The 17,868-nt window shown below is 38.6% G+C and overlaps 1 protein-coding gene across 1 annotated transcript in view; it reads left to right on the forward strand.

Annotated features, from left to right (window-relative positions):
* LOC140740481 (dynein axonemal heavy chain 5-like) overlaps positions 1-17,868 on the forward strand; it is a 189,958-nt gene that overhangs the window by 107,033 nt on the left and 65,057 nt on the right. The window contains exons 42-51 of the mRNA XM_073069662.1: positions 3,212-3,358; positions 3,651-3,892; positions 4,468-4,644; positions 6,366-6,570; positions 7,832-7,974; positions 11,049-11,183; positions 13,146-13,268; positions 14,765-14,978; positions 15,250-15,473; positions 16,860-17,058. Coding sequence (XP_072925763.1) covers positions 3,212-3,358; positions 3,651-3,892; positions 4,468-4,644; positions 6,366-6,570; positions 7,832-7,974; positions 11,049-11,183; positions 13,146-13,268; positions 14,765-14,978; positions 15,250-15,473; positions 16,860-17,058 — 1,809 coding nt within the window. The remainder of the gene's footprint in view (positions 1-3,211; positions 3,359-3,650; positions 3,893-4,467; positions 4,645-6,365; positions 6,571-7,831; positions 7,975-11,048; positions 11,184-13,145; positions 13,269-14,764; positions 14,979-15,249; positions 15,474-16,859; positions 17,059-17,868) is intronic.

The following is a 17,868-nucleotide window of genomic DNA, read 5'->3' on the forward strand; positions in this document are numbered from 1 at the left end:
CTTTTCAAAAAAATATATTATCATCACCCAGTATCCACTGTTTATAAAACCATGAATTTTGTCTGTTTTCTGCCTTTTTAAAAAAAAACCTTAAATGTCTTTCTTCCCCTTCTGAAGAAGAAAACAATGTGTTCCGTTATTTTTGACTTGAATGTCTCTGCTGTGCTTCAACAGGTAGGTAGCCATCTCAGGTTTGTTTTAAAACTTCTTCGTTACTGCTGTTATGTTTAGTAACTTCAGAAACTAATTGATGGAAAAACACAGGAACCCAGGGAATGTGTACGTTTCATTTTTACTTTTGCGGTTAATGATGTGGTGGCGTAAAAATGTATGCCATTCATATACTTTTACAAATAACCCATAATTAATTATTTACACAAATAAAGAATGCTTAATCAAACAATACAGTTATAATATTACTGATATATTAAATACACAACAAGTACATACAGTAGCTATAGTTGCAGATCAGAGGCTGGGTACTTTGTGAATCACCTCTTGTTACAGCCCTAGGTCCTTTCCACCACTTACAAGAAGCATGATTGGATACTCTTGACTTGCCTGGATGAATTTAGGACAAAGCTGCCCTCATGATTGTCATTCCATCGCTTACATTAAATATGAACTCCTTACACTGTTTGTGCTTGTTGGCTAAAGTGTGTATCATCCACAAAATGCAATGGGTTATTCAGATAGGCCACTCCTTCTGCATCTGCTAAATCCATGTCCTCTATTGCCAAGAGGGACTAAGGCAGCAGATGCATGGGACACCTCCTCCTACAGGTTCCCTGCCAAGTCACAGACTACACACACTATCCTGACTTGAAAATGTATGGCTGTTCCTTCATCCACTGTGGTTTGAAGTCCTGGAACTCCTTCTGTCAGCACTATACTTGCCAGTGAGGGCCAGATCCTGAAAATGAGTGTCAGTGAAGTTTCATCAGCACTTTATACTTACCACTTAGCTGTCAGTGTTCACCTTTAGGCTAATGCTTCCCACTGCCTTTAGTGTGTGTGCCTCGTGAACCTTCTGGTCTCCTACATTTCTCCTCTCTTTGCAGTGAAGCCTTCATTGTACCATTGGAGAGGCTTCCAACTCACTTTCACCCTTGTGATGTTGGAAATATTCAAATCTGTTGACTTCTATTATCAATTCAACTGTATTTGAGTCCACAATAAACATCTATTTTAAATAACACTTTTTCACTCAAGTAATGTTCTGTGATACGGGTTTTTTTTTAAAGTTACTGACTTCCTCACTTATCGCTTTTTACTGAACAACAAGTTGATTTACAACACACTTAAAGATTGCTGGGTGCCATAATCCTGTTAAAGAGTAATCTGCATGCCGCCTGTACCAAGGTTTAATTACATATTTTGGGCCACCTGCCCATTTTCTGGTAGTCCCTCCAATTTACCAGGAGCAAACTTTCAAAGGGTAACCTGAAGAAAGATTTCATAATGCTTCACCGCCAGTTTTCCATAATTCTGGACAATAGGGGCCAGGCACTTTGCTGAACCAATTCAACAACAAATTTAATGTATTTTTTAGATTTGGAGATACTGCACAATAAGAGGCCCTTCCAGCCTATCAACTCAGATAGCCTCAGTTCCTAGTCTCATGCAGCGTATGCGGACATAGAGCTGAGTTCCCTCCATTAGGTGATTATATTGCCTTATTTGATCTCCACATTGATAATTCTGTTGAGGCTTGTGTTGAACTATGAAGTTAAATTCTATTAATTTATTTCTGTGAGGAACTGATATGAGCTGTTCAAACACACTCAGTGGCCACTTTATTATGTATACCTGTACACCTACACATTAATGTAAATATTTAATCAGCCAATCATGTGGCAGCAACTCAATGCATAAAAACATACAAACATGGTCAAGTAGTTCAGGCCATACATCAGAATTGGGAAGAAAAATGATCTAAGTGACTTTGACTTATGGAATGATTGTTGGAGCCAGACGGAGTGGGTTGAGAAACTGCTCAGAGACTGCTTGATCTCATGGGATTTTCATGCACAACAGTTTCTAGAGTTTACAGAGAAAGGTGCTGAAAAGGAAAGAAAATCCAATGAGCATCAGTTCTGTAGTCAAAAATGCCTTGTTAATGAGAGTGGTCAGAGGAGAATGGCCAGACTGGTTCAAACTGAAAGGAAGGCAACAGTGCCCCTCTGTTGCTTGAGGTAGAACATGGATGTTGTGCCCTAGCTGAATTCATTGTTGATGCAGCACCATCTGTGGCTGATGAGAACAATGCAAGAGTGGCAGTTTCTGTTGCAAAGATCACATCTATAAGTCGTCTCAGCACCGCTGGAGCTACAGTGTTCCTTTCTATGGGCCTGTTTGTCTTCTGTCACTTTCAGGAATTGTTCTTCATCTGAATTAAGGAATTGTTTTCGGATGCTTCTCCATCTGGTGTGGTTGGCTGCAAGTTCCTCCAGGACTCAATGTTGATATCTGGCACCGTCATGTCCTGTTTGCAGACATTCTGTAGTGTATTGCGGGTGGCCAACGGTTCTCTTGCCTAAAGCCAACTCACGTAGAGGATGTCCTTTGGGATGCCGCCATCCTGTGTGCAGCGGACATTGCCCAGCCAGTGCAGCCTGTGCTGCTGGAGCAGGGTGTACACGATACGGAGGCCAGCACAAGAGAGAACCTCATCATTGTGTACTCTCTCCAGGAGATGCCCAAGGCATCTTAAATGGAAGGTGTTGAGCCTTCTGTCCTGCTTAGCATGTGATGTCCAGGTCTCGCTGCCATACATATAGCAGTGTGCTGGTGATACAAGCTTTATACACCAACATGTTTGTTTTGATTGAGGGTTTGGAGTTCTCCTAGACTTATGTAGTGAGGCAACAGTAACTCAAATAACCACACATTACAACAGTGGTGTGTCAAAGAGCATCTCTGAATGCAGAACACATCAAACCTTGAAGTGGATGGGCTACAGTAGCAGAGGACCACAAGCATAAACCCAGTGATCACTTTATTATGTATTTTCTGAAATTTTATAACTGGCGAAAAGAAGATATTTGCAGGAGCTTCAGTAAGTTCAGGAATTTAATCCAAGCCCTGGTGGTAGAAAGTCTAGTGTATTTACTTGTGTTTCTTGGTTACTATCACTATCACTTGATTAATCACTATCACTGTTGGAAGACCATAACTGCTTCTTCAGATTCTTGTTGCCTTTGTTTCCCAGAATGTGGTCAACCTCACAGAGAGATGCGAATGAACCCTAAAGCAATTACAGCTGCTCAGATGTTTGGTTGTTTAGATGTAGCCACCAATGACTGGACTGATGGAATATTTTCAGCATTGTGGAGAAAAACCCTCAGGGCCAAGAAAGGTAAGAGAATGTCTGGGGAAGTAGAATGTCAGGGTGTGGGCAGTGGAGCTTATTCACAGAGATTGATAGATTTTGGATATTTGGATATTTTTATTAGAAAATGGCACTGGAAAAAAATGATCAAGCTAAATAGCCCGATCCTGCTTCAATTTCTCATATGATTATATAATTTTGCATAAGGATATAAAAAGCATTCAGTTCTATAAAATATTAATATTTTATTTGCCTTATTACATGTTGAAATTGTTATTAAGTATTCTGTTCATTTAATTCTACCTTGCATGTGCTGTAGGCGAACATATTTGGCTAGTACTGGATGGTCCTGTTGATGCTATTTGGATAGAAAATCTTAATTCAGTTCTTGATGACAATAAAACTCTTACTTTGGCAAATGGAGACCGTATTCCAATGGCCTCAAGTTGCAAGATAGTTTTTGAGCCCCATAACATTGACAATGCTTCTCCTGCCACTGTTTCCAGGAATGGGATGGTATACATGAGTTCTTCTGTACTTGACTGGAAGCCTATTTTGGAGGTCAGTGACTACAACTTGAACAGTAATTAAAAAAACCTTTTGAGGCATACAGATAGAATGATAAAAAACTTGGTTTAGTTTGTCTTTATATTAACAGAAATAGCTTCTTATTTCAATATAGATGTTAAAGTCCAGAAAAGCCTTTACAAGGTTAACCACAAAGCTGAGTTTGTGCACTGTATTAGTAGGTTAGTTAAAGTTAAAGTCTGTCCCGAGCCTTATAGGCTCACCAGGCCAGTGCTTACGTCGGTTTCCGTGGCGTGAAGCGACTGAGAGTACGAGGCTCTTCCCCCCTCCCCCCCCACCGATAGGACGCCAGTCTATTGCGAGATTTGTTATTAGTATGTTGACAAAGCTTATTTTATGTCAAGGTAAACTGTAAAAAAAGTTCTGTGTAAATTGGACATACTGTATTTAATGTAATAATAACAGAACCTGTGTAAGCATGTCTTTAAATGATTTAATTTTCTTATTGATATGGGGTAAAAAATATAGGTTTATGACCCAAAACTCTGCTCTATTGTCAAGAATCTGATAACTGTAAATGGAACTTAGTTATTACTTTCTTTCCACAGCATTGGTTAATGTTACGTTCACAACATGAAGCTGAAATTCTCAAGAAGTTGTATGCAACTGTCTTCCCAGAACTTTATCATTTTAGCATACAGTCCTTAAATCAAAAGATGGAGATGCTTGAAGCCTTTGTCATTATGCAGAGTATTAATATGTTACAAGGTCTCCTACCACCCAAGGTATCTTCTTCTTTGCCTCTATCAGGGTTGAGTATGTTTTGCTTCCAGTTGGTTTTGTTGATTCTGAGAAGATTAGTGTAGTGCATGCTGAAGTCCCTGACTCTTCCACAAATAGACTGAGAGGTGACTATTGGGGTGGGTAGTTTATGAGGTAGTGCCCTCCTTCCACTGATTACACAGGTCCTAAGTGTGTAGTCTTGAGGTTATCAACACCAGGATGAATACTTTCCTCCTGCTGGAGCAGTCATTGTTGTGTGGATGTTGCACTTCTAAAGAAGTTATGAGCACATTCTTGAATCTTTTTCTCTGTTTAATAATCTTCTACAACAGATCTCACATTAACAGTCGGTTTCAGGCACATGAAAGACATGGTTCAGAATTTAATTTAACTAATAAAAGCGTCATAATACTGCTAAACAATGCAGGAAGTATGTTTGGTTCCCACACTAACTGTAGAGTTGAGATTAATAACAATAACCCATTGCTCTGGTTAGCATCTACAACAGAGTGGAGATGCTCCTGCTCTGAGACACTCGGCCATTTACTATGTCAACCAACTAAACAACTGAGGGTCTCCAACACTAAATACCAACTCTAAAACATGTTTTGCCCAAAATGCCAACTGAAAGTAACTGAAAGTTTCACTGCTGACTATTAAATCTAAAATCCATGGTGATGAGAAATGCTGTGGTGTCTGCCAGATTTTCCCATTATGTGAAACAGATCAGTAACTTCCCAGGAGAAATGGCAAACCTTCTGAAAATGGCAATTTTATTAGACTACAATTATGCCTAAAATCTCTGAGAATTGCCCTCTAATCTCGCTCAAAATATTTTCTAGTAGGAACATAGAAACATAGAAAACCACCAGCACAATACAGGCTCTTCAGCCCACAAAACTGTGCCAAACATGTCCTGACCTTAGAAATTACCCAGGATTACCCATAGTCTTCTAGTTTTCTAAGGCCCATGTACCTATCCAGGAGTCTCTTAAAAGACCCTGTCGTATCTGCCTCCACCACTGTCGCCGGCAGCCCATTCCACGCACTCACCACTCTCTGCATCAAAAAAACTTACCCCTGACATCTCCCCTGTACCTACTTTCAAGCACCTTAAACTGTACCTTCTGGTGCTAGCCATTTCAGCTCTGGGAAAAAGCCTTTGACTATCCACACGATCAATGCCTCTCATCATCTTATACACAGTAGTGGATGAATATTTGTGCATAGCATATTTGTGCTCATAATTCAGAAGAATGATATAGCTATGGAGCACCAAGTTATTACTACCAAAAACAAATAACTTTTTTTAGGGGATTTAATTTTTATTGTTAAAACTGTTAAAAATTAATGACTGTTTATTGGTCGCTGCACACCATCGTGAATGAAATTTTATTCTCAATTACATCAATTGAACTTTTAGTCTAGTAATGCAATACAGAAACCTACTGTTTCTTTTGTTAATAATAGTTGATTGTTGATTGTAATTGTAAACTGGACTACCAGCAATGTTGTCAACCCCCCAGGAATGTGTAGGAGTGGGATACTTACAGGCAGGTGGGCACTCCCGATTAACATGGCCAACTGTAAATAGTGATTGTAATACGAGGAATGACTAGGGCGGTAACCTTGAAGTTTAGACTTGGTGTACAGTGACTGTGTTTGTGGCTGTCTTTTTAAGTTGAAACTATTCTCCATTGTATCATGGAACATAATATTTTAGGAGCAGACTGGCGAGTTCGACCAACAGGTACTGGAACGGTTGTTTACCTTTGGCCTCATGTGGAGTGTTGGTGCCACTCTAGAGCTGGATGATAGAAAACGGATGGAATATTGGCTGAGAAATCATGCTTCTATCAAATTAGATATGCCAGAAATGTCTTACCTTGGTGAAGAATCAATGTTTGACTACCTTGTAGACCCCAATGGTGAGTCACTTCTAGTTTTTAGCAGGTGGGGAGAAGATATTGTAAGTCTGGAATATATGATGGATACTTATTGCTTGGAAATTCTACCACAGAGTTAATGACCAAGAAGGGGTATCGGGCTGATGCAAAAGAATATTGGAGGTCTTTGCCCTGGCCCTGGTCCCTTTTATCTCTAAGAGCTCCAAAGGGTCTGAAGGGAGTTTTCTTTATCTCCCACAACAGCTGCCTCTGGGAGATATCCAAACACTCAGTCAAAACAAAAGCAATAAACTGAGTACATTTGAATTGCATCGCTGAGAAGTGCAGTGTCAGCATACTCAATGGTAACCTTCAAAAGGCTGATATCTGAATGCTTGAAGAAGAAAAATATAGTAATATAAGCAAAGAGATAGTGAGTAGGATTAATTGGTATGTTACAGAGTCTATGCCTATTTTACTAATTGAATTATCTCATTTTGTACTCTGTTACTTTACGGTAATCTAGTTTCCTGAATAGAATGAAATTAAACATATAAAACTTGACGATAACTAATTCAGTAGTATCAACATGTCTATAAGTGCCTAACAATAATTTGTTCATTTTTTGTGATAAATCTCAGTCATTCATTTAGCAATTGCTTTTGTTTTACAGGTTGCTCAGTAAATTTATTGAAATAACATGGAAATAAGTCACCTTACATTAAAAAGTTGCATCAACTGTTTCTTTGCGGTTGTGTTTATGTTAAAGCATTTCTTAGTGATGTTGGCCTTCATAGTGCAAGGGTTTGAGTGCAGGATGCCATAGTAAAGGTGTCCAGGCCTTGAGGAGATTTCACTTTGAGTATGGACTCCTTATCCAAAGAAGGATATTGTGTTGATAGTAGTTTTAACATAGCAAGAGAGATTGACAGGATTGAGTTTGTATTTGCCAGAGTTTAGTGGATTGAGAGGAGACCTCACTCTTACAAAATGCCGATGGGACTGGAAATCTAGCTATTGGATATTCCTGATTGCTGAAAACTAGCACTCACAGCCCGAGGTGTGCAATTTAGAATTGATATGAGAAATTTCTTCACACAGTAAGAGATAAATCATAGAATTCTTTGTTGCACAAAGCAGTTGAGGCCTAATTATTAAGTGCATACAAGAAGGATTTAGATCCCATTCCTATGGGTAAAGAATGGGGAGAAAGCAGGAACGGTATACTGGATTTGGAAATAGACTCAAAGGGCTGAATGGCTTGCTCCTGTTTTCTTTGATTTTACATTTCTGTGTTTCACAGGGAATTGGATACACTGGAGCACACAGGTAGAAGAGTACATTTATCCAATAGATACCATTCCAGAATATGGATCAATTCTCGTGCCAAATATTGATAACATCAGGACTAATTTTCTCATTCATATTATTGCTAAACAGCGCAAGGTATTTCAAACTTACTACCTACTACTGGTTGGTTTGTAATAACTACTTATCATATGGGAGTAGAAATACAGGGCACAGGATATCAACACTAGTTGAAAATCATAAACAAGGGAAAGTCTGCAGATGCTGGAAATCCAAGCAACACATACAAAAGCTGGAGGAACTCAGCAGGCCAGGCAGCATCTATGGAAAAGAGTAAACAGTTGACATTTCAGACCAAGACCCTTCATCAGAACTGGATCGTAATTCAGATTCTTCCTGCATTAGGGCAGAGTTCATAATGCAGATCTTTCCTGCATTAGAGCAGCGTTCCATTCCTGGGCAGTTCACAAGTTGGAAATACAGCTGCAAACTGAGTTCCCAGGTAGCAGAGATGCTTGCAGCCCCTCAGCTAGCGAGCAAATCCATCCTGCCAATTTACCAAATGCTGGTTTGTTATATATGGGCTGTGCATAAGTCAGATGTTCATAAACTGGGGAGGACCTGTAATGTAAAATAAAAGCAGAGAACACTAGAATAACTTGGCAGGTCAGATGGCACCTGATGACAGCCATTCATGGAATCCAGTAAAGTGAAAAAAAAAATAGATTTTACATTGTAGTAGGGGGAAGGGATAGAGAGAACAAAGTCATGAAGTATAAACCAAGATTGTCTAGGTGATACAATACATTTGGTGTCATCTAGTTAGTAAATGAGTGAGATCAGTTGTGAGGGCCTCTGTTGGTCAGAGTTGACTGTGGATATTGCGTCCTAGCTGTCTAGGTACACAAGCCCGGACAGTACAATATGGGGAGCAAGTTGTTGCCCATGTAGTAAGCTCTCCCTCTCTGTGCGACTGATCAACCCGTACCAGCAACCTTGAACTCAATGTAGGACTCCAGCTCTGGATTTTTCCCTCGGGGTTTACTCCCGAAGCCTTCCCCATGAGTGGGTACAGCCACAAGGCAGCGGAGATTTGAGATCAGAGTTTTCCTTCTCCTAGATGAGCTGCCAATCATGGCTGATGAGTTCCATCTGCCTGAAGTGACTGGTTTTAAATGATATCAGTTAAAAAGAAAATACAAAATGACCTGCTGGAACTGTGAGATGCAGACATTGCTAAAAATCTGAAACTAAAGAGAATGCTGGAAACACTCAGCATATCAGGTAGCATCTGTGAAGAGAGAAAAACTGAGATGAGATGAATAACTTTCTGAAATTGTTGAGTTCTAAGGATTGCAGTGTTCCCAGTCAGAAGTTGAGCTGCTGGTCCTCGAGCTCTTTTTGAGATTTGTTGAATCAGTGTAGGATGAAGACAAAATGGCCAGAAAGGGATAGGGTGAAAAATTAATGTGTAAAGTGCTCAGGGACAAACTTTTGTACTGAAGCGAAATGTTCTGCACCAATCTGCCTTTTGTTTCTCCAGTGTAACTAACTAGATAGCACCAGCAGAATGGCATCACTTGGATAGTCTTGCTCTCCAAACTTTATTCTTTCCACTCTTCCTTCTCTGCAACTTGAAAGCCACTTGTTTTCTGATGAAACTTCATTGACTGAAATTTTAAGTATATTTCTCTCTCCACAAATGGTGCTCTTTTAGTTTCAGATTTCCAGCATCAGTAGTTATGATGTTTAACAGATATAATGTATATTTTATTCCACAAGCTGGAAATACATTATAGCCTGTGCTTTGCATGCCATCTCATTTTGCTGTCTTAACATCCTCTTGAATGAATTTAAGGTTTTCACTTCCATAATGATGCATGGAAAATCATTTTTAGCACAGCTCAAGTTATGAAAGAACTTAGTGAAATATTGATTTCAATGGGGATAGTGCAGTTGTGGATATCAAGATCAAGGATTAACTTTATTTGCCATATACATGTATATGTAATAGGAATTTGTTGTGGTGTGTTTGCAAGACATGCAGCAAAAAGACAACATTCCGCAATTATAAAGAATAAGCAGTTATATTAAAATAAAGTTTGAGGTTAATCTGCAGATATGTAATAAAATGTGTATAAATACATAAATACCAGCATATAATTATAATGTGAGCAGTATTATAACAAGTTACAAGTGCTTACAGTGCAGTGTAGTGCAGTAACTGAGGAAATAGAGAGTGTGGGGTTTCATGGGGGGTTAACAGCCTGAGGGGAAAAAACTTTTAACATGGCGTGAAGTTCTTATTTTAATAGCGTTTTATTTTAATTTTGTTTTTAATCATATTGTTTTAATAGAGTAAGGAAATTATGTTAATATTTAAAAAATTGGTTTTATTTAGTTTAATGTTTTATACATTAGTATGTTATATCTATGCCTAACTTAATTTTTGTATTTAATTTTAATATAATTTAAAAATATATTTTTATCACCTACTTAATTTTTAACTGCTTAAAATGCTTCTGAATGTCTGATACATTTAAAAGCTTAAAGATCCATAACATCTTTGGTGCTGGCAAAGAGGGAGAGAAGCTTTTGCCACTTTCAAAGCTTCTAAGGGCTTTTCTACAGTGGACTGATAGCCCTGCAATAAAAATAGTGAAGTAGTTCCCTGTTTCCTTACCATGATAGAAAGGCTAAGTCCTCTCTACCATCAGTGACACTGGCTTCTGATCTTGCATCATGATACCTATTAGTTCAGGTTCATCTAATTAAAGTATTTTTAGTGGGTGGATCATTAGGGGGGAGGGTAGGTGAACTACACGAGAAGGGAGCTAAAGTTCTGTAGAAGTCAATATTAAACTGCTTGCTATGGTCTTATTTTGGTGGCTTCCAGTCCTTAGCTCAGGTGTTTTTTTGGGTTCCAGTAGTATCTTTTCATGTCCTGAATGCCACTTTCATGTCAGCGTTTGTACCTTTAGGGGTGAAAACCATGGCAATTTTGATTTGGCAAATTAACTTTTCTTCAAGTATTTTCATTAAGGAATTTTGCCCATTCTTGGTCCCTACATGAAAACCCTGACTCTCCTTCTAGAGGGAAGCCTAGCAGTTAATTAATTTCCTAATCCTTTTTCTTAATCCTAATCCATTTTTCTTCTCAGGCTATGAGAAAATATTGAACGGTGATAGCTTTCATTGATCTCTTTTCATAGGGTGTACTTTTGATTGGTGAACAAGGAACTGCTAAGACGGTGATCATAAAAAGCTACCTATCCAAATACAACACTGAGACTCACCTGCCCAAAAGTCTTAATTTTTCCTCAGCCACTACACCTCTACTGTTTCAGGTAAAGAGCAAAAATAAATTAATACACTTTTGCCATATTTCAGCTATGTAGTATGGATCCTGGGGCAGTAATTGTTCCTTTCAATGTTGTCACCTCTTGAAGGATTGTTTAGTGTGACTATCTGTAAGCTTATGATCAGGGATAGATGGAAAGTTCCAGAGAAGCTGTTTTGGAGAATAATGCCTTTTATCTCTATCATCTGTTTCATTAACAAAATACCTTTGATTATTATTTAAATTGCATTAATTCTAGCATCTTAGTAAGTAAGTAAGGTACTAAGAGAACATTGAATATTAAGCTTATTGGTGAACTATTTATTGCTCATTTGATTTTGCAGTAGCTCCAGTAAAGTTATCATGATTCTTATTCTTGCATAAGTATCCCTTTGTTACTGTGATAAGCAGGTGAACTACAGATCTTGTTGAAAATACTGTAGCTTATAAAATGCAAGAATAAATTAAAAGTCTTTAAAAGTAATTAAACGTAATTCGTGTAAAAACTAATTCAACTGGAGATGCTCGAATTTACAGCAACAATTTGCTGAACAACTTCAGAGCTGATACAGGGTTTTGACTCAAAACGTTGATGATTCTTTTCCTCCCGCAGACACTCCTCAACCTGCAGAGTTCCTCCAGCAGATTGTTTGTTGTTATTGAATCAATATCTGCCTCAATTCCTCTCTGATTCCATTTCACTGCCCATCTTTTAGTATTAACTTTGCTTTTTAAAGTTAAGTTGATCAGCTGGTTTGAGATCTGTTTCTCCATTCAGTACCACCTGAAATCTGGGCTTCTGAATCTTCCTCTACAACTAGATCTTTGCTTTCCTCATGAGGTGACAACAGTTGGTGTGGATCGGGAAAATCTACACTGGTGCACCTCAAGGATGCATGTTTAGCCCATTGCTCTACTCTCTCCACACCCATGACTGTGTGACTAGGGACAGCTCTAATGCCATCTACAAAGTTGCAGCTGACATAACTATTGCTGGCAGATGGTGATGAGGAGGCGTACAGGAGTGAGATAGGTCAGCTGGTTGAGTGGCGTTGTACCAACAACCTTGTACTCAGTGTTAATAAAACCAAGGAACTGATTGTGTATTTAAGGAAGGTGAAGTTGAGGTAACACACACCAGACCTCATTGAGGGATTAACAGTAGAAATGGTGAGCAGTTTCAAGCTCCTTGGTGTCAACATCTCTGAAGATCTATCCTGGACCCAACATATTGATGCAATTACAAAGAAAGCATGGCAGCAGCTCTATTTCATTATGAGTTTGAGTAGGTCACCAAAGACACCACAAATTTCTACCGATGCACAATGAAGAACACTCTAACTGGTTGCATCACCATCAGCTATAGCACATGACCGGAAATAGATGCAGAAAATTGCAACTCAGTCAGCTCTATCATGGGCACCAGCCTCGCCAACATCGAGGACATTTTGATAAGGTGATGCCTGAAAAAGATGGCATCCATCATTAAGGATCCCTGACACCCAGGAATGTTGTCTTCTCATTGCTACCATCAGGGAGGAGGGACAGGAGCCTGAAGACAGACAGTCAACATTTTGGGAACAGCTTCTTCCCTTATGCTATTATATGTCTGAACAGACAATGAACCAACCAAGGAAAACTACATCACTATTTTGTTGTTCTCTTTTTACACTACTTATATAATATATTTTTCTTACTGTATTTTTACATATTGCTCTGTACTGCTGCTGCAAAACATTAAATTCAATGACATATGCCAGTGATATTAAACCTGACTCTGATTCCAAATCAGCTTAAAGGGAAGCATAATGGACTGCAGATGCAGGAGTCTGGACCAAGTTCTATGTTAAATCTGGATAATGGAATTGGACATTTTCAAAGAGTTTTAGATGATATGCTAAACAGCTGAGGAGCCCGTTAGAATTTTCAAATGTCAGATTAACTATGTGTATTTTGACTTTTTCACCAGAGAACTATTGAAAGTTATGTGGACAAAAGGATAGGAAACGTTTATGGACCTCAAGCTGGAAAAGCAATGACTGTGTTTATTGATGATATAAGCATGCCTATTATTAATGAGTGGGGTGATCAGGTAAGAAAAAAATTAACATCAGTTTTCTTCTCCGTTGTCAATTTTTGTATCAGCTTGTAATAGTCATGTTGACTTGTTGACAAGACTGCATTTGGTTAAATGATTATAGTTACTTTCCAATGTGTGACTCCTAGTGACCAGGTTAGAATTGGTGGTTATGTGTCACCCTCACATTTTTTTCTAGCATGAACTGGACTATTTGTAGTAGCAACATTGGATATAAGATTGGATAGACAGGGGCAGTTTATCCTGGAGTGATGGAGGCTGAGAGTTGACTTTATGGAAATTTAATAATCATAAAAGTCTGTAATTATCCACCCTATCTATGGCCCTCATGATTTTATCTCTATAAACTGTGTAGAGATTATAGAGATAAAATCATGAAGGGTGTAGTTGGCTAGATAAATATATTCTTTTATCTAGAGGAAGCAAGCTAAAAAATAGAGGGCATAGATTTAAGTTGAGAGGGGAGGAATTTATAGGGAACCCAAGGGACAGGATGGTGGTAGGTAGATGGAATGGACTGCCAGAGGAGATAGTAGAAGAAGGCACAATTGCAACATTTCAAAAATATATATTTGGACAGGTACATAGACAGGAAAAGTTTAGAGAGATATGGGCCAACCATAGACAAATAAGTTCATGTTTAATTGTCATTGAGCCATACATGAAACACCATGAATATAGCCAAACGAAACAGCATTATGCTGGGGCCAAGTTGCAAAACACAGTACCAACAGTCAGACACAGCACAAGGCACATATAACACATATAAGATAGTAAGCACACATAAGATATCAGTAAAATACAGTCACACAAAAAAATATAGTCCAAGATCCTGAGTGCATGAATATTGTAGGAGTCTGCAGTCCAACACAATCCAGCTTGTCTTCTGCCCACTGAACACTCGGGGACAGCAGTAAATCCAGCTTGGACACTACGCTGTACTGCCTCTGGTGGAAAGCACCAGTTCTCACTCCGATGCTGCTCTTCTGGGCAGCTGTAAACAGGCGACACCATGGCTTGAGACCTAATCCTCCTCATGATTGAGGAATTAATATGGTTAAGTTGGGCCAAAGGGCCTGTTTAAGTGTTGGTGAGTTGAGGTTGTGCATCTTGTAAATGGTACATTTTGCAAGCGTATTGTACTGGTTGTGGAGGGAGTGAACACTTACAATAGTGAATAGTTACTAATGAAGTGGGCTGCTTTATTCTAGATGGCGTCAAGCTTCTTGAATATTTTGAAGGTTATTCTCATTCCAGGCAAGTGAAGTTACTCACACTCTTTCTGCATTGTAGAGCAAACAGATCTTGATGTACTTTCACAACGTTGGATATAAAAGATTACTATTTGCATTTTAAAGCATTTGTATTTCCATCAACATAATGAATATTTTTCCTGCATTGTTGAAATGGAAACGTTTATTGTGGGCTTGAAATTGAGGAAAATAGTAACAGGAAAATGTTAGTGACATAATGTCTTATCGTTTTCTAAGGTAACCAATGAAATCTTGAGGCAGCTGATTGAACAGAGTGGATTCTATAACCTAGAGAAGCCAGGAGAGTTCACACATATTGTGGACATGCAGTTTATTGCTGCAATGATCCACCCTGGTGGAGGACGGAATGATATTCCACAAAGGCTGAAAAGGCATTTCTCCATTTTTAATTGTACATTGTCTTCAAGCATCTCCATTGACAAAGTCTTTGGTAAGTAAGGCAGAATGGTTTGGAGCATTTGACAAATAACATTGCAATATGCCAGCATTCACATATAAACTGCATTAATAAATATTTAACCTGATTCACAAAAATACTGCATTCACAGCAAGGATTAGAAATGTGAAAAGTTTGAAAATTTTAATTTGGTCAGTGTTCAAAATATTTTGTTCAATATTTAGAATTAGTTGGTGAGTAAATGATCTTTTAAGTTAAGAAAGTGTACTTTTTCTGTTATGGAATTATCTCTTGTTGGCTGCAGGTGTGATTGCAGGTGGACATTTCTGCAGACAGCGCGGGTTTACTGAGGAGGTTATGGGTCTGGCAGCTCAACTTGTTCCCATCACACGCAAACTCTGGCAAATTGTTAAAGTTAAAATGCTTCCTACACCAGCCAAATTTCATTATGTGTTCAATTTACGAGACCTCTCCAGAATCTGGCAGGGCATGCTCAGCACTACAGCAGAGGTCATTTGTTGCAAAGAGGTAAAACTTTCTGTTTAATAATGTGGATTAAACAATCAACTGCAAAACAATACACAATATTATAGACCTTATAACAGTGGCAGAGAAAGTATTTACTTATGTCTGGAAAAGTATGGACATATTAGGAAGAGTCAGCATGGCTTTATGTGGCAGAGGTTATCTTGCTAACTATATTGAGTTTTTTGAAGAGGTGACAAAGATGATTGATGAGATTAGGACAGTGGATGTTGGTTATATGGACTTACCTAGGTCAAGCATTCAACATGATTCCTGTTGGTAGACTGATCCAAAATATTGGCTGGGCTATAAAGGACTGAGAGGTAGTATGTTAGAGGTGGTGTTCCACAGGGATCAGTACTTTAACTTCTGTTGCTTATGATAATATACAAGTGATTTGAATGAAAATGCAGATGGGCTGATTAGAGGTGCTATAGACGATGCTAAAGTTGGTGGAGCTGTGGATAGTGAGGAAGGTTGTCAAGTGATACAACAGGAGAAAGATGTGTTGGAAATATGGATGGAGAATGTCAGATGGAGCTTAATCCAGACAAGTGTGATATGCTGCACTTAAGCAGGACAAGTGTAAGAGGGAAATATTTGGTAAATGGTAGAGCCCTTAGGAAGATAAACATACAAGTGGATTTTGGAGTATAAATCTATACCTTCCTGAAAGGTAGTGACCTTAGAAACGGCAGTGTTGTGCACACAAATGACCTGTTATTCAAACATTCCTATACATGCAGTGGCCACTTTATTAGGTACACCGGTACACCTGTTCATCAATGCAAATATCTGATCAGTCAATCATGTGGCAACAACTCGGGTAACTCCACAGTTGAAGGCAGAACTTGAATCTGAGAGGACTCTTACCAAAGCCTTAAAGTGCAGAGTCTACTGCCAACAGCATGTTTAGAATACTAGCTCTGTATGTGTTCTTGTTGGCTGAGAAGAAGACTGGTTTTTAGCTGTGTATATTCCAAATTATATAAAGTGCAAATATAAGGCTGATGTCCAATAAAAATTGTTGACCACACACAGAGGTGAACCTTTGCCTCTGAGTCAGCAGTTGTAGGTTTACAGTTCTATTCCAAAACTTATATTCTAGTTTGACACAGTACTGGAGTGCTGGCAAATTAACTTCCAAAATAGAATCATGTTTGTCTAAAATACTTTCTTCAACCAATATTGCCAATTACAAATGAGCTGGGCTCTAATCAGATAGTAATTAGTGGAATCGTACTGTTTGCTGTGCTTTTGTATAGAGGCTGTGTTTGAAGAAGAATGCATTGATTGTCAAGTAGTTTGAGAATTACCAAGCTTCTGAAAGATTTGCAAACCTTCTTTCCAGTGTGAAACATGACACTTTGGATGCAATGTTTTAAATAGATTCTTCTGAAGCTCTGGCGACATGAATGTACCCGAGTGGTAGCTGATCGCTTTACAAGCTCTGAGGACTGTGAATGGTTTGGTAAAACATTGATGAATGTTACTGCTGAAGAATTTGGGGAAGAAGTGAGGAGTATCATCAATGCAGATACTGAAACCTTCTTTGTAGATTTCTTACGTGACCCACCCGAAGTCACAGGTCAGGACAGTTTTTGTGTACTCATTTGTACCTAGGATGTACAATGCATTTGAATCATTGATCAGAAACAGCTTCTTTCCCTCTGCCATCAGATTTCTAAATGGTTCGTTAACACTATCTTGTTCTTTTTACACAATTTAGTTACTTCTGTAATTTATAATAGTTTTAAGAAATGTGTAACCCTCTCACTGTGCTCGCATACAAATTTGGCTAACAGCCACAAGACTCAGCAAAGAGAAGGCCACCTTTCATAAACATATATGTCTAGGGTCTGTATGATTTGGGGTTCAACCAAATAGGAACGTCATGATGGTCCAGTAAAAGAAACCTTGATTTGAGCGAATGTTGTGTAAATACTGACCATACACATTTATCAGTTGGAAAGAAATAACAGATCGTACTCTGCATAAAATTATAAAGAAAGAATGTTTATTAATTTCAGCTTTATCAAACAGTTATTAAAAGAAAGGAAAAAAAGGGTCCATTATAGCTAAACCAGTCTCAATGTGCACATGACCATTGGAGCTCACCCAAAAGCTTGGTATAGCTGTTATTCATGGTACTGAATTCACATCTCCAATCACTGGTAGAGCTTCTCATCTTGGACTCTTTCATCTTGTGAAGCACCCCGTGCAATTGCATCTTCCCGTTGGATTGAATCCTACAGGCATCTCTCTTGATCTACTCTTTATCACATCTCCTGCTAGAAGACAACTAACCAAACTACTGTCGTTCAGAAAACTTTCCCCCACAACTCTCGAGAACCTTCTCTCACATCCCACAATCCTGAGTGGATGATTCACATTCTTA

The sequence above is a fragment of the Hemitrygon akajei genome, chromosome 17 (assembly GCF_048418815.1).
Source record: "Hemitrygon akajei chromosome 17, sHemAka1.3, whole genome shotgun sequence".
Taxonomy (NCBI): Eukaryota; Metazoa; Chordata; class Chondrichthyes; order Myliobatiformes; family Dasyatidae; genus Hemitrygon; species Hemitrygon akajei.